The sequence below is a fragment of the Primulina huaijiensis genome, chromosome 17 (assembly GCF_012295235.1).
Source record: "Primulina huaijiensis isolate GDHJ02 chromosome 17, ASM1229523v2, whole genome shotgun sequence".
Taxonomy (NCBI): domain Eukaryota; kingdom Viridiplantae; phylum Streptophyta; class Magnoliopsida; order Lamiales; family Gesneriaceae; genus Primulina; species Primulina huaijiensis.
In genome coordinates, this window is record NC_133322.1 from 1,919,769 (window position 1) to 1,947,751 (window position 27,983).

The 27,983-nt window shown below is 31.6% G+C and overlaps 5 protein-coding genes across 6 annotated transcripts in view; 3 read left to right on the forward strand and 2 right to left on the reverse strand.

Moving 5' to 3' along the window:
* The window catches only part of LOC140962349 (ent-kaurenoic acid oxidase 2-like), a 4,767-nt gene extending 1,638 nt beyond the window's left edge, over positions 1-3,129 (forward strand). The window contains exons 2-8 of the mRNA XM_073421215.1: positions 647-1,124; positions 1,436-1,699; positions 2,088-2,177; positions 2,259-2,337; positions 2,463-2,569; positions 2,684-2,805; positions 2,876-3,129. Of these exons, the coding sequence (XP_073277316.1) occupies positions 647-1,124; positions 1,436-1,699; positions 2,088-2,177; positions 2,259-2,337; positions 2,463-2,569; positions 2,684-2,805; positions 2,876-2,981 (1,246 nt within the window). The 3' untranslated portion in view covers positions 2,982-3,129. The remainder of the gene's footprint in view (positions 1-646; positions 1,125-1,435; positions 1,700-2,087; positions 2,178-2,258; positions 2,338-2,462; positions 2,570-2,683; positions 2,806-2,875) is intronic.
* Positions 3,130-3,626: 497 nt separating this feature from the next.
* On the forward strand, positions 3,627-7,418 carry LOC140963427 (DAR GTPase 2, mitochondrial). Of its 2 annotated transcripts, XM_073422751.1 has the most exons (9): positions 3,627-3,873; positions 4,264-4,368; positions 4,931-5,008; positions 5,485-5,638; positions 5,793-5,863; positions 6,368-6,464; positions 6,644-6,831; positions 7,028-7,150; positions 7,233-7,418. In XM_073422751.1, exons 1-9 carry the CDS (start codon positions 3,703-3,705, stop codon positions 7,254-7,256), a joined length of 1,011 nt encoding a protein of 336 aa, XP_073278852.1. In that variant the 5' UTR covers positions 3,627-3,702; the 3' UTR covers positions 7,257-7,418. The 2 variants fall into 2 exon arrangements, with proteins under 2 accessions (XP_073278852.1, XP_073278851.1); XM_073422750.1 differs by having other exon boundaries at positions 7,028-7,418.
* Positions 7,419-9,334: 1,916 nt separating this feature from the next.
* On the reverse strand, positions 9,335-10,559 carry LOC140963184 (AT-hook motif nuclear-localized protein 23-like). Its single transcript, XM_073422470.1, has one exon. It carries the CDS (start codon positions 10,319-10,321, stop codon positions 9,488-9,490), a length of 834 nt encoding a protein of 277 aa, XP_073278571.1. The 5' UTR covers positions 10,322-10,559; the 3' UTR covers positions 9,335-9,487.
* A 10,561-nt stretch (positions 10,560-21,120) lies between these two features.
* Positions 21,121-23,905, forward strand: LOC140962463 (probable xyloglucan endotransglucosylase/hydrolase protein 30). The gene is made up of 4 exons (XM_073421384.1): positions 21,121-21,376; positions 21,563-21,663; positions 21,815-22,023; positions 23,287-23,905. Exons 1-4 carry the CDS (start codon positions 21,163-21,165, stop codon positions 23,810-23,812), a joined length of 1,050 nt encoding a protein of 349 aa, XP_073277485.1. The 5' UTR covers positions 21,121-21,162; the 3' UTR covers positions 23,813-23,905.
* A 1,478-nt stretch (positions 23,906-25,383) lies between these two features.
* On the reverse strand, positions 25,384-27,942 carry LOC140963577 (transcription factor bHLH91-like). The gene is made up of 4 exons (XM_073422955.1): positions 27,748-27,942; positions 26,587-27,602; positions 26,009-26,428; positions 25,384-25,604 (listed from the first exon to the last, which is right to left on the reverse strand). The coding sequence occupies exons 2-4, from the start codon at positions 27,538-27,540 to the stop codon at positions 25,503-25,505; spliced, it is 1,476 nt and encodes a 491-aa protein (XP_073279056.1). The 5' UTR covers positions 27,541-27,602; positions 27,748-27,942; the 3' UTR covers positions 25,384-25,502.
* Between the last annotated feature and the right edge of the window lie 41 nt (positions 27,943-27,983).

Sequence of the window (27,983 nt, forward strand, 5' to 3'; positions counted from 1 at the left end):
TATATATAAAGAAAAGAAAAGAAAGGAAATGTTCACTCTCGTAAGTATTTGAGATTGAAGCGAATTACCTATTAAATTTTTGCCATATCAATCTTGCTATGACGTGACATATCCGATTTATTTTCTTATCATAAATTTGACTTCTTTTCTAAATTTCACGTCTTGCCGAATCACATCTATTCGTTTTGCTTTTCTGTATTTGTTTCTTGTATCATTTGGAATGGTGAAACTAAATTTATTTGGTAAATTCTATTAGTTTCAAATTGTTTTTTTTTTTAAAAATATATATTTTTGAGTATCTCATGCTTTTGGTATTTTATATTTTCAATTTAGTTTTAGTCCGATATTCTTATTTTTTGTTTGCAATTTCAGCCACATTTTATGACAAGTCATTGTAAAATGACACCGATCATGATTTCTGATGAAAATAACAAAAATTATATATATATATATATATATATAAAATTAAAGTTACATGGCTAAGCACATACATTTGCCATAATTCAATTGTTATTAGTCTATTGAGGATACGATGACACCATTTTCACGTTTCCCTTGGATTTTTACATTCTCACGTCTCAGATTGAATGTTCGAAATTTAATCAAATTCATTGAAATGCTCAGCTTTTTTCCCAAAAAATTGCAGATTTGGACATACTGGAATGTACAAGGTGTACATGTTTGGCAACCCTAGTATAATTGTCACCACAGCAGAAACATGTCGGAGAGTTTTAACTGACGATGACTCGTTCAAGCCAGGTTGGCCATCGGCCACCGTGAACCTCATCGGGAAGAATTCATTCGTCGGAATTTTCGATGAGGAGCATAGGCGGCTGCGCAAGTTGACATCAGCACCTGTGAACGGGCAAGATGTGCTATCTGTTTACCTGAAATATATAGAAGATAATGTGGTATTGGCCTTAGGAAAATGGGCAGAGATGGGGCAAATCGAGTTCTTGACTGAACTTAGGAAACTAACTTTTAAGATAATAATGTACATTTTCTTGAGCTCAGAAAGTGAAGCTGTTATGGAAACTTTGGAGAGGGAGTATACCGCATTGAATTATGGAGTCAGAGCTATGGCAATCAATATTCCTGGATTTTCTTACCATAAGGCACTTAAGGTAATTAGTATTGCTGAATGTGTTCGATCTATGTAGTAAAGACTGCACCTTTTGTGACATGTTTTTTGTATTCAAGACACTAAATTAGATAATATTCCAATGTGATCATAAAAAGATCTTCTCAAATTTGAGCAATTGCCAGTTACAAGTTCTGCTATGTTGATAACTTGGTGTAAAAAGCATCAGATTCTACGAAAGATGTGAGAACAATTATGATAAAAAAATTTTGAAATATTCCAACGTACGTTTAATGATGTTTTTTCCATTCGCCAAAACATTGATTCTTAAATCAACTCATGTTGATCATTCAGGCTCGTAAGAAACTTGTCGCTGTTCTTCAAGGTATAGTAACAGAACGTAGGGAGCGGAGGAGGAAACATCTGCCAAGCGAGAGGAAAGACATGATGGATGCTCTAATGAATGCTGAAGACGAGTATGGTAGAAGATTGAATGACGAAGAGATTATCGACATTTTGGTCATGTACCTAAATGCTGGCCATGAATCCTCGGGGCATATTACTATGTGGGCAACACTGTTCCTCCAAAACCATCCCCATGTGTTAGAAAAAGCTAAGGTAACGTTCAATATTTCAGGGAATGAAATAAACTGAGTTTTCTGCTATATATTTGTATGTTAAATGAGAGCTTAATGTTGTGCTATCAATGTAGCAACTGCTGGCTCTATTCTTATATACTAATCCATTTGGCTTGTGGATGAGATAATAACACTCCAATTATTTAAAAAAACTTGAGCTAAATATGAGACGATACAAGGACGTTGAATCCCATCCTATTTTGTCATTTTTGCATTAATTCTACTATCATAGGAAACAGTAGTTTAACTTTTTAAAGTCACGCAGAATCCCACTTCCTTAAAATGGCCATCAGTATCGCGCTTTAAACTCCTTTTTCTCGCTATATTCATGACGAATTTTTTTTATATAAAATGTGGGATGCATTCAGGCAGAGCAAGAAGAAATTGTGAAAAACAGGCCACCAGGCCAACAAGGTTTGACGCTTAGAGAAGTTAGACAAATGGAGTATCTTTCCAAGGTTTGCTGTCTTACTAACTCATTGACGATGTCGGCTTCAGATTCCTTTATTCTTAAAAAATTATGCTTGTAAATCTCATAGGTAATCGATGAAACACTTCGCGTCGTTACATTCTCACTTGTGGTCTTCCGAGAGGCAAGGAAGGATGTTCGCATCAGTGGTAAAACTACTATGTCAACAATCCATGCCCTTTTAGATTTTGTTCATATGCATAGATCATGGTTCTTAAATTGACTGTGTCCGACAAAAAGTAACGTTTTCTTGATTTGATTCTTCAATCTTCAGGTTACACGATCCCGAAAGGATGGAAAGTTTTGGTATGGTTTAGGGGTGTTCATCTGGATCCTGAAACATATGTTGAACCGAAGAAGTTCGATCCTTCGAGATGGGATGTGAGTTTCTTTGCGATTGAAATATAGCGCTGAGTTTTTTCTGGTGGCGCTATGGCATATTTTGTGATTTATACTTCAGTCTCTAATCCTAATACGTCCCAATATAATGTGCAGGGATTCACACCCAAAGCCGGGAATTTTCTTCCTTTCGGTGCTGGAAGCAGATTGTGCCCCGGAAACGATCTTGCCAAGATCGAAATCGCGATATTTCTTCACTATTTTGTCTTAAATTACAAGTTCGTTCTCTCATCCCATTCTTGATTTTTCTGGGAAAAGTTTCTTAATATTTTTCGTTGCTTGTTGCAGGCTTGAGAGACAAAATCCTGCGAGTCCATTGATGTACCTACCACATTCCAGGCCTAAAGACAATTGTCTAGGAAGGATAACAAGAGTTGCTACTCGAAATGTATAGTTCTGGATTATTTTTTATTTTCACGTTGAAAATCCTCGTCTTATTTTTTGGTTCCTAAATAATATTATATTATTTCCGCCATCTCCATCGTTTATTGAATCGAATGATATTTGATGCTACGAGTTGTTTACAATTATCCAACAGCTCCACATTGGACCCTATTTCCGACAAATCATTATATTATTTCGTTTGTTCGATATAATCATTATATAATATCACTTTTTAATGTGTTTTATTCAGTTCGAAACTCATTTATAATAATATTCGGAAAAAAAAAACCACTAAAAAAGAACTTCAATTTTTAAAATATTTTCAAAAGAAATGTAACTCGACTTAAAAATCACAACTCAACCCCAAATCTGAATTCTTGATTTTTCTGGGAAAAAATCCTTAATATCATAATATTTGAATTTGACTCAACAAAAAATTTAACATTTGAGGATGAGTATAAATCTGGCTAATTGCGTTCGAAAAGTGCTTTTGAATTATTCGGAACTTGGCTCTAGCTTATATTCGATTATTTATTGACTAAAGGACGATCCATTTTGACTGCTCTAGTTAAAAGATGAATTGGGTCGAAGCCCGGGTCGAACCCGAACTATGACCATTCTGTCCTTAGATGGGTACCGACCCACCCAAGTCAAACTAAACTTTTTTTCCAGAACTGTTTGGGTGTATTAATGTGCACCATGCCAAACACTCCTTTAGCCTCGTACTGTGAATGATGGCGGCCGCGGCTAGTCTAATTCAAAAGATAGGGGAAGCAGTAAAGCAGGTGGCTGCAAACAGAGGCTCAGATTGGTGGTACACTCCTCACATGGCCGCCGCTTCTCGCGCCATTTCTGAACGCTTACCACTTGTCGACCTTATTCTTGAAGTCAGAGATTCCAGGGTAGATTTCCAATCGTTGCAGTTTATACGTGGTTCATACGCCTTCCACGTGTTTGTTGGAATGTTCGTGTGAGCCAGAGTCCGTTATTCGTCGACGGATGAATTCATGGATTTCTACCGTTTGGTGAAGTGTCGGGATCCACTAAATAAAGTTTCTAGCTTTAACCGGATTGTCCGGGCCGGTCCCCTTTTTTCCCCCGTATATTGGAGTTGAAAATTGCTTTTTCTTTGAAATAGAATTTAAATTTTCTATTTGGGGATGGCCTATCTTTCCGGATGGAATCCATGCCTAAGCATGCTTATCCGTAAAAGATTATATGCTTGTAGGAGAAACATATGATGATGTGGAGTAGAGAAATAACTTGCCCATCTATATTTTCTTCATTTTTAGATTCCATGGTCGTCAGAGTACGGGCAATTGAGGAAATTAACTCCGTCCGCGAGGCACATCATAGTGCTGAATAAAAAGGATCTCGCAAACCGCTGTCAGACAAAGGTGATTGGTTGGTTATATATAATTTCTTTTGGCTGTGCACTGCTTATATTACTTGTTTGTCACTTTTCACAGTTGTGAATGGCATGTTATATCAGATTCAGATGTGATACTCTAAGGGATAGAAGTAAAAAAAAATGGTGCCTTTGGAGCCCTCGGGTTTTGAAGCTTTCACGTAGGAACTAGGAAGTGTGGCTAGTATGTAGTAGTTACATTCACATTCGTTAGTATATGATGTAAATAGATCAGATATCTTGAGCAGTTTACTAGTTTATTGACTTGCCTCTTCTTTTATTCCCCTTTCTGTTTTGCATGTTAAAGCAGTTTTAGTTTCCCTCATAAGTTGATTGGTGAGTAATATTTTTCTGCGCATAGAAATATGTAGACTTGAGACATTCTTGATTATGCTTTTGAGAGTTGTGAATATTTTTTCGATATCAAATATTAGCTGTGGTTTATTTTTGATTCAGCTAATGGCTTCGACTTTTCAGTTAAAACTTTTACAGTATCTATGTTTCCAAATACATGTTCTACTCTCAAGTAATATTGCATTTTGCCTGTGCAGGAATGGCTTAGGTTTTTGAAGGAACATAACTGCTCTTCTTTTGCAGTCGATTCCCATAATAAGGAAAATGTCCAGGAGGTAAGTCTACAGTCATTTTCAAATATGATCCATCATCTGAAGTGCAGCTAGTGTGCAGCCATCCAATGGCTATTATTTGACGAGGACATATAATCTTTATCATGCTGATCTTTTTGCATAAAATATCAGGTGATTGCAGCCATGTTCCATGGCTTATTACTGATATCTCCCCACCATAATTCATCATACAAGTTTTGTCCTTAGGTCCTAAATTGTTCTTAATTTCCTAAAAATGTCTAATGAAAGGTGTAAAATGGCTATTTTATCCCAAATCATGTACTTTTTTAATAAAAAAAATAATCCTAAAATACATGAACCGTCGAATGATTGCTGGCAACTGCATAAATACTTTTTTTTAATTTTTCAAATACAAGGCTTTGCTTATGAAGCCTCCCAACTACCTTCATCCCACCTTTTAAATGACAGTAATTTTGTTGATGTCATTATGATCTTACTATCACACTAAAAACTCGCAGTTCTTGAACTTTATACAAGCCAGAGTCAAAGAAATGAACAAAATGAAACATCATCCTGCTAATACCATAACATTAATGCTTGTTGGTATTCCTAACGTGGGAAAATCTGCGCTAGCCAATGCCTTACATCAGGTTGGAAGGATTACAGCGGCAGGTGCTGATTTCTTTGTTCATATAACACCACCGAATCATTAAAAAATTTGTTTCATAGTCATGCATTTCATATAGTTTTGCCACCTTTTCTTGCTTTTCCTTTCCAAACATAAAATTTATGCTTCTAAATTTACAAAACTTTAATTGATTTGAAGAGAAAGGGAAGTTAAAACATTCTATTGTGAGTCCACAGCCAGGCGAGACAAAGAGTATAAGCAGCTTAAAGGTACGAAATTCTATTCACATGCATTGACTCACTATTTAATGAGCAAACCTTGTAATTTAATGGTTTCGAAAAGATTGTGAGAATTCAAAGTCGCTGCTGGTGAAACTTATTAGACAAAGTCTTTCTAGTGGCCCCTGTCCTAAGGCCTGAGCTGTGACTAACCCTCTTTCCATTACAACTTGCACCAAAATTAAATTACTGAGCCGTCTGAACAAGTTTATATATTTTTATTCTATTCTGATACCTTGTTTGCATCAGTAGGTATTTGATATCGTGGTGATGGATTTGACCGTTAATTTTCTATCCAACTTTATCTTGCAAGATGTTTCTTAGGTCTTTATAGTTTCTGCTTATCTTGTGATCTTTAATTTGTTACGCAAACAACTTGTATCTCCTCAGTTCATCTGCCTGTTAGCATTACTGTGATGTTGTTCCTCTTGTGCTGTTTCCTCCAAGCTTCTTAAATATCGTAAATTATTTGACTTAAAAACTTTTTAATGGCAGATTGCTAGCCATCCAAATGTCTATGTCTTGGACACTCCAGGTATTTTACCTTCCAAGATAAATGATGATTGGGTATGCTCCAAGCTTGCTTTAACAGGTACCATTATTTAATCCATGAAGTATATATTTGTGTTCCTCTTTGTGCCTAAATAAACAGAAAACGTAAAAACACTCGCTTGTTCATACACACGTGCAGCCACTCACATATGATATCAGTAGTGTGTTCCAAGTGTAGAGTTTTAACGGAGATTTTCAGATCTTGTTTGCAAAATGCAGGAGCGATCAAAGATAGTGCAGTTGGAGAAATAGAACTTGTCCAATATTTCCTCTCGATTCTCAACTCCAGTGACGAATACACAAAATGGGGAAAGTTATCTGGCATAGAAATCGGACGATTATCAAGTGGAGGAGGAACAGATCTGGACAAAAGACGGAAAAAGCAATATCCAACAGATCACACTCAGGTAATCTGTTTGTGTTTAAATTAGAAAGAACGCATTGCAACATTTTCTACTCTCCAAGCATCTTACCATGTTCCAACACACTTTCTTGATGATGAGTTCGGGATGACAAAAAGAAGCTGCACATCTTTCTCTTGTTTCTCCACGTGGTATCGTGATACATTTCCGAACTTTACTGTTATGATGATTTTTCACCCAGGACTTCATTGTCAACAATGTAAGACGAACCCTTTTTGAGGCCATCTCATCATTTAAGGGTGACTTAGAAAACAGAAAAGATACGGCACGACTTATGGAAGAAGAGTTCAACCTTCTTCTGAAGGTTTTCCATCTTCCTTCAGAATCAGAAGAAGAAACTAATTGGAAGAGGGTAGCCACCAAATTACTAAATCTGTTTCGTACAGGACGAGTTGGCCATTATACATTAGACTCAATTCCAAGTAAAGCTCCATCCATTTCCTTTTGATATACCGAAGTACATATAGCTCCGCTCTGATAAGTTTATCACCCTGTCGAGTGATCTGAACGATAGACCCTTCCTTTCGACCCTCGACTGAACGATAGACCCTTCCTTTCGATCCACACAGTCGAGGAAGATGATCGCTAAAGCTACAATTTTAGGAGCAACTGTGTTCCGGTACTGCTTTGAAGGCGCCTTGAATGGTGCCTGGGGGAGTGTCCCATGGTGTCAACAGGTCAGTTCTTGAAGCCAATGTTCCCCCGGCCCTAATGAACTGGACTTAGGAAGTCTGTCGATTCAAATTTGGTCAACAAGTTTGTTTTGATCAATGGTAGAGAGTGATCATATAAGATTTGAATTCTAATTGCAAACTGAAATTTTCATATATAATTTAATCTTTAAGAACATGAAATCTAACCTGCAATTATTTCTTGGGAAATTGCCCAAAATTCATTTAAAAAGTATTCCGAAATTTCATTGAAACTTGGTTGAAATTTTGATCCAGTAATTTAAAAGAGGTTGTTTGTTCAATATTTCTGAACTAATATTTTGTCTTTTGACAGCGAAAACGTACACTAGCATGCTAAATATATTTCAATCATTTGCTTATTCCATGTATTATTTCAGCACATTGTTTTACCTCAAGGTAACCCAACAAACCAATAATAAACATCTAATATGTGGAATTATTCGGTTTTAAAGTAAGAAACTGGCCAACAACTTGAACCCATTATACTTGTAGATCATATTGCCTCTAGAAGAACACTCTTTTTGAAATTAAACTTTTCAAAATCAAATAAAATGCGTACAGTGAAATCATTTTCTATAAAATTACTGCTCCAATCAACATTTTCAAACCTCCTCACCTCAGCCCGTTTGGTCAAGAAGGTCTTGAGATGAAAGCATTTTTTTGTAAAAAAAAAAAATTATTTTCTCAATAAATGTGATGTTTTTATCACAAAAACCATTTTTAAAAAACACTTAAAAAATATTTTTTGTAAGCTGAAATTTATGATTTTTTGATTTTTACTTCTAATTCATTTTAAAAAATTAAAATAACAGTATTTTTTTGAACATTTATCTAAACATCATAACTATTTTTGTTTTTTAAAATAAAAGCATTTTAAAAAATTGGACTTATTTATATATTTTTTAAAATAAAAAACTACAACTTTTTTATTTGAACTTGCTCGTGATAAATATACGAGCTGAATGTGCATTAGTTCAGAAGTTTATCTAGTACACATTTAAGAACAAAGTCGTTATAAAAAAAGATTAAAAAATATACACAGCTTAATGTGTGTGTATGTATATATATAATATTGGTTATTACAAGTTATTATAAAAGGAGTATGTATCTTGTTAAACGGACGTATAAATCTTTATTCGCGGGATGAGTCAACTTTGTTCATATTTACAATAAAAAATAACATTTTTAGCATAAATATTTTTTATAGGTGATCTCAATAAAATATATGTCTCGAAAAATTAACGCGTAAAATCATGTAACATGAATTTTTTTTTTAATAAAAAAGCCTACTAGTCTAAATAATGCTTGCCAATTTAGTCATGGGGTGCAGCAAGATTGTTATGACTTTTACCATTTCTTGGAGTGTACTTCGCTAATCAAGTCAAACAAGATTAATTGTTGAATTAAGTGAAGCATTCCGCCAAAACTTAATTCGTTCAAAAGAAAATTTTAGTCACAGATTTCGAATAAGGAATTTTTTTCACGAAATATCATTAAATTTTTATCTCTTTGAAAAAAAAAATCTGATTTTGATTATTGCTTGGTAATCCAATTTTTAAATTTTTATCTCCTCGAAAAAAAAAATCTAATTTTGATTATTGCTTGGTAATCCAATTTTAATCATGCTCGATTAATTCTCTCCTTAATTATTATTTCATCAGTTTTACTCATAAATGTGAAGCAATGGATTTTTTTTTTGTCTGTAAGAAACAAAGATTCATGTTGTTTCTCATTAAGATAATTTATGCATAACCAAACGTCAAATATTTTATCACTAGATTAAATTATAGATAAGATGACTACTTAAATTGTAGCTAAGAGTTATTATTTTGAGGATTACGATTTTTTGTTTTTAAAAAAAATTGTCGACAAAAACGATGAAATAAATGTACAATAACATGGAGAGGATGTCCAAACGATGACTCGTGGAAATTGTCAAACCTTCAAAGTTAAACAGTATTAAAACCGTGTCCGGCCGATGCCGCCTGGGTTCCCGGCGGTGGGGCATGAGCCTTCATCGGAAGCTGGCCGTTGTACATATTATTGAATGGCATATTCAAGAAAGGAAGGCCAAACGATGGATCATGAAAGTGGTGGCCACTACCTACTCCGCCTTTCACGTCACCACCTACGCCGCCATCCGACAGTCGAAGCCCCTCCTCCTCCTCCTCCTCCTCCTCGTCTAACGGCAGTCTTTCATACGCCACATTGGTAAACGAGGCTGCAATTATAGTAACTGGGCCCGAGGCAATCAACGCACCGACAACATTCCCTCCCACCACTTGCCCTTGTCCACCGGCCAAGTATATGGTTAAACTGGTGGCACCCGGCGGCGCGGGCGGTGGAAGGAACGACCCAGACAACGACAATATCTCGAACCGCCCATTCAACGTCACTACCGACCCCCCCGCAGCCGGCTGCCGCAAACTCACGTTATTGACGATTCCAGTACCGCTTAACACACAAATCCCCTTCTGCCGCTTCCTGGCGTAACTCGCCACAGCCTCAAACACGTCGGCGCCGCTGCCAACCTCCAAGATATGTGATCTAAGAGTGTTCGCGCTTTCTCGAGTCACGATTACTGCAGGCTTAGGCTTGTTCTTGGAGCCCGGTGGACGGCCTCTTGGCCTACGCACCGCTGCATCGAGGGAACCCGGATAAGAATTATCTATATTATCCCCGGAAAAGTAGTTGCGGTTAGGTTCATCGTCGGAATTCGGCTGCGGTTGGAGATGGATCTGAGAAACAAAGTTAGAAGCTGAACTCAAGTCTAAACCAGCCATTTTTAACACTTAAAAGGTCGAGCAGGAAACTACAAAATGATTAAAGAAAAATAAAATGTTCAAATAAAGTATGATGGATTGAGCAAAAAAGAATATCACAGAATTCAAGCACAAGAATTGGAAGCATGGAGGGAATAGAAAATAACAGGAAACAAGTTGAGAGATAGAAAAGGTCGAGGAAAGTGTGTAGAGCAGTAGAGGGAGGGAGAGGATGGAATGTGACATATATTTCAATACATACAATTTTATATATAAAAAATATTAAGTTTATCACCGCATATGAATCAGATATTATCTTTATATATAGATNTGATGTGTATGAAATAAATCGTGAATGTGCATTGTATTCATCGAAGGAGCAAATGAAAGTATTCATGATAATGCTGCATATATAAATTGATGTGACATGAGATTATGACTTTTTTTTAAAAAGGTAAAAATAAAATTTATCTGCATATTTACGGTACTTTTTTATTTACATATATATATATATAAATATTTTCTAATTCTACATTTTAAGTCATGATAAATTCGATTTAATTCAATTTTTTAAATCAATACGAATAGCTAAAATATAATTATTTTTATTTATATAAAAAAAATTATTAAAAAATAGGTCTTACCCCATTTTTGGCTCACGCCGTAGAAACATGTCGTCCAAGTGGAGATAAGAACCGATCCCCCATTTTTGGCTGTTCTGGAGAGAACCTTAGCCGAAGGGGTAAACAAATATTTAACGTACAAGACTCCTTTTTGGCTCTATTTGAAATGATAAAAACTTGTGTGTGACGGTCTCATGAGTCGTATTTTGTGATACGAATATCTTATTTGGGTAATCTATGAAAAATTATTACTTTTTATGTTAAGAATATTACTTTTTATTGTGAATATCAGTAGGGTTGACCGAAAACCCAATATTAATTATCAAATTTCAGGATAAACAAATGGTAGCTTATCTCAGAAATTCTGAATTTCAGAATTTTTATATATACTTGCTCGGACTGGAGAACTATATGAGAACTTCTGCTATTTCTTATACGTGGTGGGGATTAAATTTCTAATGCAAATTTGAGAGGGAAAGAATCTCATATTGAGTTGAAATACAATATCTATAAATTTTTTATAGACACATTTTTATATTTATATAAAAAAACTAATCGTTTCTCAATAACACTTTGTACTGATTATTTTGTGGTGAATTTTAAAATCCTAAAAAAAAGTAATTTTTTAAATCAATTTATTTAATTCAATAGGGTGCACAAAAATGGGATGTCAGTAGTGACGTCGAATGAAAATTAAAAGTCAAACATCCCTTTTGCTGCAATTGGTCAAACCTTTCCCCTTGTCAGCGAGGGCGGGTCCCGCATAACATAATTATGAGTTAAATGAATCTCAACTAAATAATTATGGCTAAATTATGACTAGTAATTTTTTTTTTTTTTTGTCCATACTTTTATTGTATTATATTATATAATTACATAACAATAAATATAAATTATTTTTACCCCCACAATGCATATATATAATGTATATATGTTGACACTCAAAATAATTAATTATTTATTATTTGGGATTCGATTTGTACTTTGATTCACTTGTTAAATCGGTAATATTTTGTTTGAATAAGTATTTTAAAAATATTTTCAGTGTTTTTATTAAAACTTTTTATAAAAAAATTGTAAAAACAATTTTTAAAAAAAAACCTTTTATAAGTTCTTATCCAAACGATGCCTGAGTTTTTGTAGTTTTCTAAAGAATCGAAAAAGTCAGTTCGGGCAAGTATATATATAATTTAGTAGAGTAAAACGTTTTGACGAGAACTAATTAGAAAATAAAATAAAATATAAATGCCTCTTATTTTTTGCATAAAGAATTGTTCTTGAAAAATTAATGGCAAGCAGAGAAATAAGACCTCTGACAAATAGATACATACTCATTATTTTTTTTAAATTAGATAAAAATATTAATAGTTAGAAATAGAGAAATTCACCATTTTTGTGTTAAATGGAAAACACGTGTAAAATTTTAGGTATTATTATCTTATTTTAAAGAAAAAAAAAATTTACCCCTCAACTTTATTTTGTCTGAATCATATTATATGAAATTGTGTATATATATATATATATATATATATATATATATATGATCGGATGGATTGGTTGACTATATAAAAGTCGAAGAGCTGGTACATTTTCGTACGAGCAATTGCGGAACCCACAGAGATTAGCGAACGCAGAGATTCTTGATAAGTTTGTCTTGACTTTGTTCAATAAATAATAATCGAAATTTCTTTAATTTAGGTTTCTTATTTAGCATTTTACCCAAAAACTCTGCTTAATTGAAATTACCGAATGCCAAAAGAATCATAATTTTTTGTGCGTAATATATTAGTCATACACAAACTATATATATATATCTGAAATAAAATCGGAAATTTATTTCTCATCGCTCTAAAAATCTAATTGAAAATTAAATTTTATGTAATATTTTCAGGGAAAAAACATTATTAGGTTAATTAATCTGCCGATTCATGCACAAGATCTGCGTGTAAAAAGTAGTACACGTGAAACCAGCTAGGGTTCTAATTACACTCCAAATTGATGATTTTGCAAAGAAAAATTAGATTTTGTTTGTCATGCATGCTCTTTCTAATGGGTTCGGATTATCGATTAATTAAATCTTTTAATAAATAAATAAACACGTCAAAATGTTTATTAACACTCAAATGAAATGGGATTAATTAACCCGTAATTTATTAATTATGATGTAGACATGTTAGGGCCCACCATTTAATTAACTTGTCTTATCGTGACATTATTGAACATTAATTAACATTATTTCTCGATGAACCCAACAATGTCCCTGTCGTCCAATCGAAATGCGTCGACGGATTCATAAATTTCAATTAATGATCTTCAAACTCGTGCTTAAAATCCGGGGTGGATCTAAAGTCTAAACATTTTTTTTTAAAAAAATAATAATAAATTTCGATTATCAAGTATATATTCAAAACTTCAAAGATTCACCATTAATTACACCACAAGGAAAAGACATCCACCAGATGGCATCGAACCTTGTACATATTTCCACAACTTAGTTAGTATTAGCTCCCATGTTGAGAGTTTCGTATATATCTAGTGGATTTTTTTATAATTATTTTTTTTGTAAAAAAGTTGTAATTGAAATTCAAATTTTTGAAATAAAATTTATTATTTTTTCTTTTTAATAATTTGTTTAGATTTATCTTTTCATAATTTGAGTTTTGGATGCAAAAAATAAAAATAAATAAGAGGCTAAAAATAAAAATGATTTTGAAGGATTCCAAAAATTACACCAAACCACTGTTATGTTTTTATTATGACTCGAATATAATATATATTATAAAGGAATATATCGGTAAATGTAGATATAGATATAGATGTCAGCTGGGCCCTTTTGCCAATAAATAATTGGGCTCAGTCTTCGATCAAAGCCCAATGTATTGTCAAAACGTGAATTCCAGGTCCAAAGTGCTCCTGATCTATAATACGTGTCCATTATCTGAGTCCCAAAACCTTATCTCTGTGTGATTATCGTCATTAGCCTAAAATTAACGTATTAATGTACATATATACTACGAACTTTTGCACGTAACAAATCATTATTTAAACAGATACTTTTTGTTGTTTTCTAATTAATGTTTTTTTAAAAAAAAAATTAAAATATAGATAAAGATAGGGTTGTAAGATTTAAAAAGAAATACTATTTTAGGAAAATTAAAAAATCATCAATAAATAAAGTTATATAAAGAGGGTATATTTGTAATTTTAGATAAATTTTCACCAAATCATTTAAAAGTGTATAAGTGTAGAGACCCCAACTTTAATTATAATTAGTAAAAGATGTACAAGCGTTGTATGCGTTATTATTATTTTTAATTTGATCGAATAATACTAAATAATTAATATGAAATTATTTTCAATTTAGAAGAGTTGTTCGATTTAAAATGGAAGTTTAGTTTAGATTTTTTTCTATTTAAAATATGAAGTTAATTAAGAAGATTTTTAGTAGGGAAAGAAAGGTAATTGTGGAATTAAATGTTTTGGTGTTTTCTAAAATAGTTACTTGCTCGATGAATCATGTCAAACTAATCACTAAAAAAAAAAAAAAACAAAATGAGTTTACAAAATCAATAAAAGTGATTCTATGAAAAATTATCTTCCCTAACAAGTTAAGGAATCCAATTGCATTCTAAAACAACAATAGAATAACCAAAGAATACAAAAACTATGTTCCAAAAACTGCAACAACAAAAAGAAATCTTCAATTAAAAATTTCACAAGTGTTGTCTTCAAATGTCTCTAATAACCTCGACAACTAAGTTGTAAATAAATATATTATTCAAACGGCGACGCTCTACGACTTAATTTTCTCTCTATTAGTAGTTCTTTCTATCTCTTCACTCTTATGCACAACATATGGTCCTTATATTTATATATGCATCCATAGAATTGTTTATTTGATTAGATATCTACAAATCATGGTAAGATAATTTATTAGGAAATAAACATTTTAAGCACATCAAATTAAATCTAGACTAAATCTTTATAAAAGTCTAGAAAGGTAAAACTCTTAATAAAATATTTAACAAAAGCTTATCAATCAGCAAAAGATGATTTAAGGAATAAATTTTATGTTGGGATTCAAAAAATAATTTTTCTTTTCAGAGCTCAAAAAATACAAACATTATATGTATAATTGGCTTTTCATGTGTACTCAAGAAATTAAACAAACCATTTTGGAGAATAACCGTATGGTTTGTGCGAGATAATTATTACTTGAGCAATTGTTTCAAATTATGCTCATTTCAAGAAAATGTTTTTTTTTTGGTAGTGATGATTTGGAATGCATTTAAATTATAGAATTTATAGAGTAGAGTAGGATATATATACCGAAGTGACAAAAAAGCAATAATTTGTGAGAATTCAAAATATACACAATAAACGAATATAGAATGAAAGCAGAAAATTATAGTCTAAGGACTGATAATGAAACTACACTAAATTTGTTGAGAAATATTATGTTAGGCCGGATTGAAAGGCCCCTGGCTTATCGCGCACTATGGTTTCGATTCAGATCATAGTTTCTAAATAATAATAATAATAATAATAAATAAATAAAAAAAATCAAATTTGTAATTTTTCAAAATGCTTCGTTTCTCATCAAGATCGGGAAATCACTTAGCAAAGTCGAACTCCTTAAATTTTAGGAAAAAGTACATTTTTTGTTTTGTGACTTGTATGTTTTTTTTCTTCTTGTTTTCAATCAAATTCTTTGTTTATCAGTTTTTTTTTTTTCTCTCTCAATTTTATTCGTTTTTCATCAGAGTACTAATATGAAATTATACATGTTAGCAATGTTCGGTGTCACAACATCATTTTCTGACGTCAAATCAACACCTCGACAAAAAAAAACTGTAATTGGAAGGGAAAAATTTCATTTTAGTGTAATAAGATCATGAATTGACCTACAACATGATAAAAAATGAAATATGTGTAAGTTATCAAACAACAAATATATTTTCCCAAAATTTTATTTTTTTAAAACACGTAGGCATTTGCTGAGTTAAAAAATAAAAATCCAATATTTGGTGTGGTATTGTGCTGATATTAAAAAATTTAGGGTGTATTTGGAGAGAGATTTGAAATCCATGAATTTTGATTAGTTTATTTGTTTACAATAAAATAAATATTAAATTCACATATTACTCAACATATTAGTAAAATGAAGTAAAATAAATTTCAAATCACACGATTACCGGATGAACTTGAAATACATATGTATTAACATGAAATACTATATAAGCATTTAATGGATGAGTTTGAAGTTTATGCTCTTGCTTATCTAAATAACAAAAATACATTTTAAATCTATTTATTTGAAATTTATCAATCTAATAGCAACTTAAAGCTTGCAAACAAATGTAAGGTAGGCTATAATAATCGAACATTTTTTAAAAAATTAATAAATATCAACAAATACAGGAAAATTAATGCCATATAGTTTTAAAAGTTCATTTGGTCCCATTTAATTAATCAAAAAAATTTCTGTTATACGATTCTTCTTCCAATCCGATCCATGAAATATAAATAACTGTGACGGTCACACAAAAAACTTATTATAATTAATATTTCGAGCAGATATAATATACAAATATTTTACAAAAATCAAAAGTCAAATACCGAAAGAATTCGAATGTTTCAATTTAATCGGATATCCTCACATGCAGAGACCAAATTGCAAAATGGTGGTCCCTTGGAAACGTCCATCTAATGATGTATTCTTCTAGTTTTTCAATTGTTTTTGGATACTATCCAATGACCTTTACACACATTGTACAGCTCAAGCTGTTCCACTAAACAATTACACAATTCGATCCCACAAGATTATACATTTAAAGTATTGCATTCGAAATTTTATTATGTGTTGGGTTCAATAATTGTCTCTACTTGGTAGAGCGATCGAACCGTGGTGCTTGAGTTTCTGTGCAGTTTAAAATATTTGAGTTGCATCATTACCACCAGCTATATCTTTTGGTAAATCGGTAAGCATTCGGTCCTACAATTGGTATCAGAACCAAGGTCACGGGTTCGATTCTCATTGGTTGCAAGGAGTGCAATTATTGGGAGGGAAATTGTTGGGTTCAATAATTGTCCCTGCTTGGTAGAGCGATCGAACCGTGGTGCTTGAGTTGCTGTGCAGTTTAAAATATTTGAGTTGCACCAATGTCGTCAGTTTTGGTAAAGCGGTAAGCACTCGGTCCTACATTATGAATCAAATTTTCATTCTTTTCCGAATTCTAAAATTTTTCATAGACTTGGAATCAAATTGTTATTCTCAAACTCTTGCAATTAGCAATAAATTGGTTCCAAGAACTTGAGTTGGAAAATGAAAATGTTTAATTTATAATATGAAAATATACAGGTCTCTGCTTTTGTCTTCTTATTCTTATTAATTTTTTTTTACAAAAAAAAAAAGCTTGATTTTATTTACTTAATTTGTGTGACGGTGTCATCACTTGAAAAAATGGGACCCTGTCGAGAATGGAAAACATAGTGATGTAAATATCAAATAGAAAATGGTGCAGGCAGAAGAGATGGCGCAGATTCTTGAGTGGGGTTGGTCCACATTTCTTTTTCAGATAAATCCAAATGCAAAATGAATTTAAGGAACGATGATTGATTGGAATATGTATATTCGGTTGTTGTCTTTTTTTTTTTTTTATAAATTAATACTAATATTTTCAAAATCATTTAATCGATCTAATGAGCTATAGAAAGGGAAGATGTCAATAATTGCATTATTCAGCCACTTTTGGTAAAGGATATCGTACGTTTTGGGAAGAGTTTATTCTAAAAATATATGTAATTTTTTTAAAAAAAAGTATATTGGTAGCTGGCTTTTTTTTATTCAAAAAAAAATAATTTTAAAGGGCAAAAAATTAGATGATAAAATAATAACTTTTAAGGAAAATTATAGTTTTTAGGACTCCGTTGACATTCTGATGTAACACACCTATTTGAGTAATGGAAAATATATTTTTAAAGATTTGAATTATATTATTATTATCAACTATAAACTTGATTTTACCATTGATGTTCGAGCAACTTTCACGTGTTTGCTTCTTATTATTTGTAGGTTTATATAATTAGTGGAAGGAGTTTACTAGAGAGTTTTTATACTACTCTTTCTAAAAGAAAAATCGATTTAATAATGTCGTTTGACATAATATATTTAAAATATTTAAGTTATATTGCCATCATCAGTCACATTTTTTTTTAAAAAAAAAGAGAAATTCTCAATTTTACCATGAGAACGTAAAAACATCCATTAATTGTACGTAATATGGAAATTTTTTTGCATATCAACGTGAAAAATTATGAACCAGGCATGACCGAAAAAAATTAGACTATTACGGGAATTGATGGAGTCCATTCAGTGAGAATAGTTGGTACAACCACCTCACCACCCAATTTTATTTGAAATGACAACAAGAAATTAATAGAAAAATGGTCGCCTTGATTAAAAATGATAAAGTAATATTGTGTTGCTTATTAATAATTTATATTATTATTATTATTATTATTATTATTATTATTATTATTATTATTAATTGTACACAATTCCTTTAAGATGATTGTTTTTTTTGTTTGTTTCTCCAGATATGAATCGCTATATCATATGGCTCCGTTTGATATGTGTGATGTGATAAATAAATGATTAGTAATTAAATGGATTATAATGAAATATATGGATAAATAATATGATGTGATAAAATATATGATTTTTGGTGCAATTTTAACATTATAGATTAATTTTGTGCATTAACATGAAATGACTAAAGTATCTTTCTATATACATTATAATTACCTAACCTAAATATAATAAATAAATAAATAATAATAGTAATAAGAAATAAATAAGTAGGTAATTATAAAAAATATTAAAAATTCATTTTTTTATTAAATTGTAAACTTTATTTTTTATTATATATTTATTATTCTCATTAATTATAATGATTTTATTAATTTAATCAATAATTTAATTCCTATAATCTCTTTCTATTTTATAATTAAGAAATAAGAGGAGAAAAATGTAATTTGTTGAGTTTTGATTGGCTATCTCACTTGATTTGTTAGATTAATAATCGAATAGTTATCCACAAAATTGGATCTCAAACCGGGTCAAAATGATTATTAAAATATCTTAAAATTTTAACTAAACATTGAATAAGTGTTTGAATATTCATCTATCCTTGTTTAATCCACTCAACCAAACACACCCTAGTAGTCTATTAATATCTTGATTTCTCCAACTTTTGATCTTTTACTGTATTTTACAAATTTCTAAAATAGATAACAATCTATTAATTAAATATATGAAATATTAATTTAATATTTCATTAGCTTCATTTTAAATATATTTTTCCTTGAAAAATACAACTTAATTTAACATCAATTGGGCAATACTAAATTTTAATACCAAAGATTACTTACCTGATATATCAGATTACATGAAGGATACACATATGTAAGTTCTACCACTCATACCGCGGGTATATAAATCTAAGTTGTTTTGATGAAAATATTTGATTTAATGGGAGGTATTTGAGTAATGGATTTAAAATAATCCTCATCTTCAATGTGTTTCAGATGTGTATTATTTCAAATTAAATACATCACAATTATCATTATATTCTTATAAATTAACGAAAGAGTGATTCTATTATATTTTGTGTAACTAATGTATATATAAAATATAAAATTAAGATTTGATTTATGTTCACTGTTAATAATATAACTATAATCAAAATTCATAGATTTAAGATCTTTCCTCAAATGCACCCTTAACCAATACAATGGATTTCAAAGTCTTCATTTAATTTTAAGCCAAAATGATATAATAGTTTTGAAAATTTGACTTAAAACCAAATCCACTCGTGATCTTTCTTTTGAAATGTGCAAGGTAAGTCATTAATGCATTGTTTAAAAAAAGAAAAAAGCAAAAATCATGATATGATGGTAAATGAATGCTATCATGAATTTCAACTGTAGATGCTATTTCATAATTTTTAAAAAATGTAATTTATATTAATTTGTTTTATACTAAATGTATTTTAATTTATAATACTTGAATTAATAGTTATTATTTATTATTTAGTAGGGCGCTGATATAATATTCTTTTAAGACAAAAACTTGTGTGAGACGGTCTCACGGATCATATTTTGTGAGACGGGTCTTTTATTTGGGTCATCCATGAAAAAGTATTATTTTTTATTCTAGTAGTATTAATTTTTATTGTGAATATCTGTAGGATTGACCCGTCTCACGTATAAAGATGCGTGAGATCATCTCACAAGAGACCTACTCTATTTTCAAACCAATGCATAAACTATAATTGCAAAGAAAATATTTTATTTTATGATATATAATAACAAAACAGTTATTCTAAATTTAAAAATTACACCTGTAATACAATGATTAAATGCATAAAAAAATATGATCTAGATGTTCCAAACCCTACGAATCTTATGTTAGGTATATTCAGTTACGTCATCACGCGGGCTCTTTTACGTCCCATAATTAGTTAGAAACACGCTTTTTATTAAATTCTCCTTTAATCACCACAGCTGTGTTCATCTTATTCAAATGTCTCTTACAAGGATCTCGACCTTAGAATCACATATGATTTTTCATGTAATTTGATGATTGAAAAAGAAAAGTTTAAATAAATGCATATATGATTCAATTTACTTTTTTTTATATGTTCCGAACGGGGTGATTGTTGTGGGCAGATACATAAGTTTAAGGTTATGTACTGTTGAAAGAATTTGTAATAGAATTTAAAATGACTAGCTTGAAGAATGAATTTTGAATTGAAACAAAAAAGAATAATTGACCAACACAAGATATTTCAAATACTTCGTTATGATTTTGAATCAAATAGATATAATGGATTTGATTTCAATTAAAACATAATAGAACTGAGGTAATCTACAAGAAAATCAAAACTTGTGTATTTTTCAAGGAATTTTTAAACTTGTGTATTTTTCAAGGAATTTTTTTAAAAATGTGTATATATATATATACTAATTTTTTCCCTGGATGGAATGCTTACCCATCGAATGATAAGGACATTTTCCTTGTAGGTAGTCATACTCATACACTTCTGACGTATATCCATCACTAGAAAAAAAAATGAAAATAACATAGAATCCAGGAATGAATAGTTGAACACGCCTCTCATTATATANGATCAAGAAAACGAAAGGGGTTTCTTTTTAAAATTATTTTAGAACTACATGATCAATATTATTAGGAATTTGATGGATAAAATCAAATATCGTTCCTTTTATTATTTAGTCGTTCTTGTTCTTCTCCATGTAGCTCATGCTGCAGCTTTCAACATATCCAGCATTTCATTCTCCAGAGGATTCAGCCCTTTATTTGGTGATGCGAATATTGTCCCCTCCGACGATGATCGATCCGTTCGACTCCAACTCAACCAGTACACAGGCATGCATAAATTAATCATACATGCACTTGGTGTTTTTTGTGTCTCCGATAGAATTTTATGAGTAAAAAAAGCGTGTATTTAATTAATGACATATTAGTTTAACAAATGTATAATTCATAATAGAATTTTTCATCATGTTTTTAAGATGATTTTGCCACATACTGATTGATTTGTTCACTTTACAGGGTCAGGGTTCAAATCTTCGGATCTTTACAGTCATGGCTTCTTCAGAGCTAAAATCAAGTTGCCATCAGATTACACTGCAGGAATAGTCGTCGCGTTTTACGTACGTAACAATATGTGAAATTTAGCATCCCTTGTCCTTGTAATTTCCTTTCGTAAGTGAGATTAATTAGCAATATATATCATGCGACGACTTGATCATGGTATATATTAATCTTAATTATCATCTTATTTTTTTGTTATGCATATGGCAGACAACAAATGGAGATTTATTCCCCAAATGGCACGACGAATTGGATTTTGAATTCTTAGGGAGTATAAGAGGGAAAGCATGGAGGTTTCAAACGAATATGTACGGGAATGGAAGTACAAGTCGGGGGAGAGAAGAAAGATACTACCTTTGGTTCGACCCTTCTCAAGATTTTCATCGTTACAGCATACTTTGGACCGCCAAGAACATTATGTGAGTTCATTTTTTAAAATTTTTGTATATTTTTTTTTCCAGTTTATGCGATGAGAAAATTAAAATACATTAAGAAGGATAGAAACCATAGTATAGAACCCAAAATTTTAGATGATTTGATTAAAAAAAAAAGAGTTGATTTTCGAGAAACGTAATATAGCGGGGGGAAAATGTATACAACTAGATACATAAATAAATAATTTCTATATAAAAAATGTAAAAAAAATTTATAAGCTTTTTTAAATCACTTTATCAATTATAAAAATTATAACATGTAATGGAGATCGGTGTCAAATACATTAAATATAGGAGTTTTTGGTCCCAACTCAATTAGTCAAGCCTTTTGGATGTTATTGTCAAAGGCGATTGTGCAATATTTGACCTTTGCAACATAATATATTACTTAAATAATATTGTTTTTAGCGAAAATAAGACTCGATGTCTCACTATCTATGTACAAAAAAGGAAATTTTTTTTTTGTACTATTGGTTTAAATATATTTATATTCTCAAAAGTCAAAACTCACATGCATAAGAAAAGGAAAGAGAGCATGATAGGGAAGAAATATGTTGAAAATGACCCACATCACATGCATTGGAAAATATTGATCGGAAAATATTATTAAAATTATATTATAGTAATTTTTTAATTTAAAATATTAATGATTAAGGAGCATTCATATGAATAGTATATTTTTCAATTAATGTTGATATTTTACGAATTTTTTTAGGACTAGAAAGTCAAATAAATGGCAAACAGTATGAAATTAAAGACTATTTAATTAATGTTACCATAACAGTGATGAGCTTAATTCATGCCTAATTGAATGGACTTTTAGGTTGAATACCCATCCTAGATAGATTCTAGGGTTTGCCAAGATTTTATTAAATTGCATGTTCACATGTAAATTACTTCGTCCGCTAGAGGTTTAATCCCAGTAAAAAAAGTGAAGCTAGTGTATCTGGTAACTGTTCCTACATTTGAAATCATAAATTTAGGATGACGTTACGCGTTCGAGACGTAATTGTAAAAAAAACCCTCCACGACTCCAAAAAAAATTGATTAAACGGTTTATTTTTGTAACATATTTTTTTATATATAAAAATGGAACTTCACGATACACAAAACGTTCGCCCATCATATTTTGATCGTCTATTAATTTATATGATTTTCAATATTTTCAATAGAAAGATTGATTTAAGTTAAGATTATTATTAAACCACCTTACTTATTTTCCTTTCTTTTTTTTCAATATTCATATAGATTCTACGTAGATGATGTTCCAATCCGGGAGATAGTACGCAATGATGCAATGGGAGCTGATTTCCCGTCAAAGCCTATGTCTTTATACGCCACCATCTGGGATGCTTCGGATTGGGCTACTTCCGGCGGAAAATATAGAGTAAATTACAAATATGCCCCTTTCGTCGCTGAATTCACCGATCTCACCCTCCATGGATGTGCCACCGATTTGTTGCAGGAGGCGGTCACCACCGATTGCACCAACACAGATTATAACCAATTTGACGGGGCTGATTTTGCCAGTATGACCCTAAAACAAAAGGTGGCAATGAGAAGATTTAGGGAGAAATACACATATTATTCATATTGTTATGATAGGATTAGGTATCCGGTGCCACCACCGGAATGTGTTGTTGATCCGGTGGAAAAGAAGCGATTTAAGGACTCGGGGCGACTGAAATTCAATGAGAACCACCACCACCGGAGGTTCAAGAATAGAGGCCAGGTTATGGGAGTTAGGAAGAATGAAAATGAAGAGGACGTGTGATAAATAAATAAAATATTGACCGATTTTATTGGCTGTATTCTTTTGGTTTACTTCCAAGAATAATATCAAGCTTAATAAATTAACTTCCAGGAATATCAAGCTTGAACGATTTTATTGGCCTTATTCTTTTGATTTACTTCCAAGAATAATATCAAGCTTAATAAATTAGGCAAAAACTTACCTGAGACGGTCTCACGTGTCATATTTTGTGAGACGGATCTCTTTTTTGGGTCATCTATGAAAAATTATTACTTTTTATGCTAAGAATATTATTTTTTATTGTGAATATCGGTAGGGTTGACTCGTCTCACAGACAAAGATTCGTGAGAATGTCTCACAAGAACCCTAATCAATAAATTAACAACATAATACATAAAATATTGAACGATTTTATTATCCGTATTCTTTTGGTTTTATGTAACAAGATCATAACGATGCCAAAAAATAAATAAATTTATGGAATTAAACGAGTAATGTTAATTTTTAAGATAAATAATTTAATCCTATTTCAATTCTCATTATGTTAGTCAACCAAATTCTACGACCAGAACAATTATTAATCTTGGGTAAGTAAGATTAGTAATTATGTGTGTTGAGAAAATCATCCCCTCGTACTCAATTTACTACGTAAGAATCTATAATTTTTTCCGGCATCCGACGTGAGTCTAAAATTAGAAGAGCACATTCAGAATGTGACACTGTGTATATANATGAAATTTGAATTTATTGATGATTATATAGTTTTTAGCTCCAAACTAGATAATTATTTCCAACGGGTTATAAAATCTGCATAGTTATTACTGATAAAAATGATACTGATACTGCAACATAAATCAGTTAAGACACTTTCTTATCCAAAATAATACATATAATATGATGTAAATCTATTACCACATATGGTTAGCATTCTAAATTAAACAAAGACGAAGATTCATGACAAACTAAATATAATTAATTAATTTCTAGTAAGTCGATATTGCTTATATATTTTCTACCCTTTACGCTCTCATACATTAGAAAAATGCAAAGCTTCCGACGATTCTGAAAATTTACAGGAATAAAATGTTACCAACCAAGAAAATTTTAGTAGTAAACAAGGTCGACATGTAAAATATGATGATGTTAATTTTCTATTAAATTTAGTTTTAATTTTGTTGAACAGAAACTTGTAAAATTCAAAAAATGGCCCCCTCCCTATGTTTATTATTATTTTCTTGGTACTTAAAGCAGACTAGCAGACTCCTTATAATTAGCCTTTTGTAGCAAGGCAAGACTTGATGTACAAATTTTGCTGTCCACTTTAAGAAATAGGACTGTATCAAAAATTTGACTAAGTACTCACACTTTTGAATTTTATTGTCCCGTGAAACTGGAATTTACTATTTATGTAAATACTTTTATTATTATTATTATTCAAATGTAAGTACTGCATGTTACCATGTTAAAAAGAAAACAACTTTATGAGTAAACAAGGATGCAAAGTCATACGGGGAAAAATATTCTTCAACAAAAAAATATGAGAAAATAAGGATGGCAGCTTTGGAATAAATAGCTAATATTGTCCGAACACGTGAATTTTATAACAGATTTCTAGTTCAATTACTCTGAATAAGTATATTTAAAAGTTACAAATTAAAGATAAAGAAGAATGCTACAAGTTTTGAGAAGGTGGTGATCAATACCTAGCTAGCTAGTATGTATTAGTTGGTGGAACGGCTGCATAATGTTTATCCACAACTTCAATAAGCTTGTTGGCTATTGCACTTGCAAACACTATGGAACCTTCACAAATCTGCCAAATAATGTAACACATTTTACAAAAATTTATTTATTTGCGATAGAAAAAGACTGAAAAAAATAAAGAAATTTTAAGCCTGAATTCCATATATATATTAAAAAAATTGCATTTGTAATGAAATGATTATTTAAATTGTATGTAATGGCATGTCTACTTTAAATGATTTTTTTAAGCTTATATCATACGTGGAAGGAAAGTTTGAGCAATTTTTGTCTTGTGATTATCATAATATATTATATATATGATGGAGTATAGTAAGTATTTAGGGCTAGAACTCTAAAATATTCGTATAATGTGAATTAATAAAGAAAAATAAGTGATGGGTGGTTAATACCATAGATGAAGCACAAACTCAAAAATATTGATAAATGGAAAAGAGAAGCGTATGAATTGATCACCTTGGAGTTGAACAAAAAGCTATAGTAATCACCGATGAGCCCTCCTGCAACATGGTGGAGATCAAGCTGAAGGTCATCCAAAATCTTTGATACAAAGAGCAAGCAATTGATTCTCTTCTGCTGAACAAGTTTGACTGTGACTTCGTCGTCCACGATTCGAACATCAACCTCAGTGTTCTTCGATTTCCTGTGTAGCCATGAGCTTCTGAGTGATGAACTATTGTAAGGCTGCTCCATTTCACCTAAAGAATTTGACTCGTGTCCCTCCATTGATATCCTACCCTTTTCTTCTGTGTTTGGCCTTTTGAGTCTCTCTTTGCTACACCTTTTCTTCTCTGTCAGAACTTTCAGTTCATTCACAGTTCTTTTCAGCTCGTTTATGTAGTCAATAGCATCCCCCACGATCGAGGCTCTATCGTTCTTGAATGGTTCTCACGAAAAATTTCAACATATCAGATAAAATATCAATATTTGTGCCGTTAAATTTATGGACATACACAAATGAAATGGATTTTTCATGACGTGTAAATTAAAGAACAAGATTAACAATTGGAGAATATTTGGGATTATAGACATACCTTAGTGGGATTTGGAATCAATTTCCTCAAAGATTGATACTTGTCACTGAAGAGAACTCTTCTGTGCTTTTCAGTATTAGTAAAATGTTTAGTTTCCTTCCCATTATTTTTCATAATGCAATCAATTTCTCCAGCAGAGAACTCAAAGACCCCATTCTCAAAATGCCTCCCACCATTATCATCTTGATATAGAACACCGTTAACATTCTCTCTTTCGTCCACAGTCCCACCAAACAAAGATCCATTTTTTATACCTAATGCGTACCCTCCGCCTTGATGAGGCAAAGAGTGGAAAAGCTCCCTCAACAACGGAGGCTGAGGAGGATGATTTAAAGGCAATAAAGGGTCATAAACAACACTACTCGAAGCCATGAAAGATACATCCACGGAAGGGTTGAGTTCTCCTAGAAGACCGAGGGAAGCCAAAAAACTGGAAGATTTGTGGGATGATGAATCGGGATTGTTAAGCAGGAAAGATGGAGAACATCTAGGTAACGGAAACATGTTAAGCAGATCAGATGTGGTGGGATGGGGAGTATCTGGTGTTGTATTTTGGATATCAGTGATATTTGGGTGATATTGGTACTGGTTGAGATCAGCATTAAAGCTACACATTTCATGCCAGTTCGAGTTATGCACCATTTCTTGAATCAAATGAGAAGCAGTACTATTACTGTTATCATTATTAGTACCCTGGAACTCCAAATCAAGTTGCTTTCGAATCTCCATCTCCATAACAGCAGCAGCAGCAGCAGCAGCAGCAGCAGCAACTTCTTGTGTGGAAATTATCTGATTATTTTGAGGGTGAATCTGAATTTGTTCCTCCATCGAAAAATTGAGATTATTATCACAATTTGGGATCTGGGCTCGAGAAAAATCATCTTGTCCTTCAACCAGTCCTTCCTGTAAACTAGCTTGAAAATCATCAAAACAAGCACTTTCTTGGTCATACATCTTTTCACCAGCTTTAAACAGTTCTCTTGTCTCCTATATTTTCGGACGTGGTCTCTTTACACCTTTCAAGAAACAGAAAAAATTGTTAAAGAACAAAAAGTACCAAGAATCATAACTAGTGAAATGAAGAGTACTGATGATAACAAAGAATCATGGTTTTTGCAGACAAATATAACAAGGAAAAAAAAACCCTAATAACTTTTTTACCTTTTTATTGGTTTCAAAAGCAAGGAAATTAAATACTTCCACACAAAAAAGAGCAAGGCAATGATAGTAGTAGTTATGTGGGATTTTTTTTTTTTGGCTGAATTCAAGAATTGTGAGTTCACTTCAGATTTAAATCCATTGTTGCATATAGTTAAGACAAAATTGGGACATTTTTGAGTGCTGGAAAAGTGGAGGAGGAAAGGCTTTCGGAATTGGCAATTTTAGGAAAGGTTGGT

Bases quoted from the DNA above. Each gene is read 5' to 3' on its own strand.
- LOC140963577 (XM_073422955.1), bottom strand. From the start codon at position 27,540: ATGTATGACCAAGAAAGTGCTTGTTTTGATGATTTTCAAGCTAGTTTA. The intron at 26,429-26,586 runs GTATGTCTATAA...GAACCATTCAAG, and splicing joins TGATTCCAAATCCCACTAAG to AACGATAGAGCCTCGATCGT. The intron at 25,605-26,008 runs GTGATCAATTCA...ATTATTTGGCAG, and splicing joins GCTTTTTGTTCAACTCCAAG to ATTTGTGAAGGTTCCATAGT.
- LOC140963184 (XM_073422470.1), bottom strand. From the start codon at position 10,321: ATGGCTGGTTTAGACTTGAGTTCAGCTTCTAACTTTGTTTCTCAGATC.
- LOC140962463 (XM_073421384.1), top strand. From the start codon at position 21,163: ATGATCAATATTATTAGGAATTTGATGGATAAAATCAAATATCGTTCC. The intron at 21,377-21,562 runs GCATGCATAAAT...TTCACTTTACAG, and splicing joins CCAACTCAACCAGTACACAG to GGTCAGGGTTCAAATCTTCG. The intron at 21,664-21,814 runs GTACGTAACAAT...TGCATATGGCAG, and splicing joins GAATAGTCGTCGCGTTTTAC to ACAACAAATGGAGATTTATT.
- LOC140963427 (XM_073422750.1), top strand. From the start codon at position 3,703: ATGATGGCGGCCGCGGCTAGTCTAATTCAAAAGATAGGGGAAGCAGTA. The intron at 4,369-4,930 runs GTGATTGGTTGG...TTGCCTGTGCAG, and splicing joins CAAACCGCTGTCAGACAAAG to GAATGGCTTAGGTTTTTGAA. The intron at 6,465-6,643 runs GTACCATTATTT...TGCAAAATGCAG, and splicing joins CTCCAAGCTTGCTTTAACAG to GAGCGATCAAAGATAGTGCA.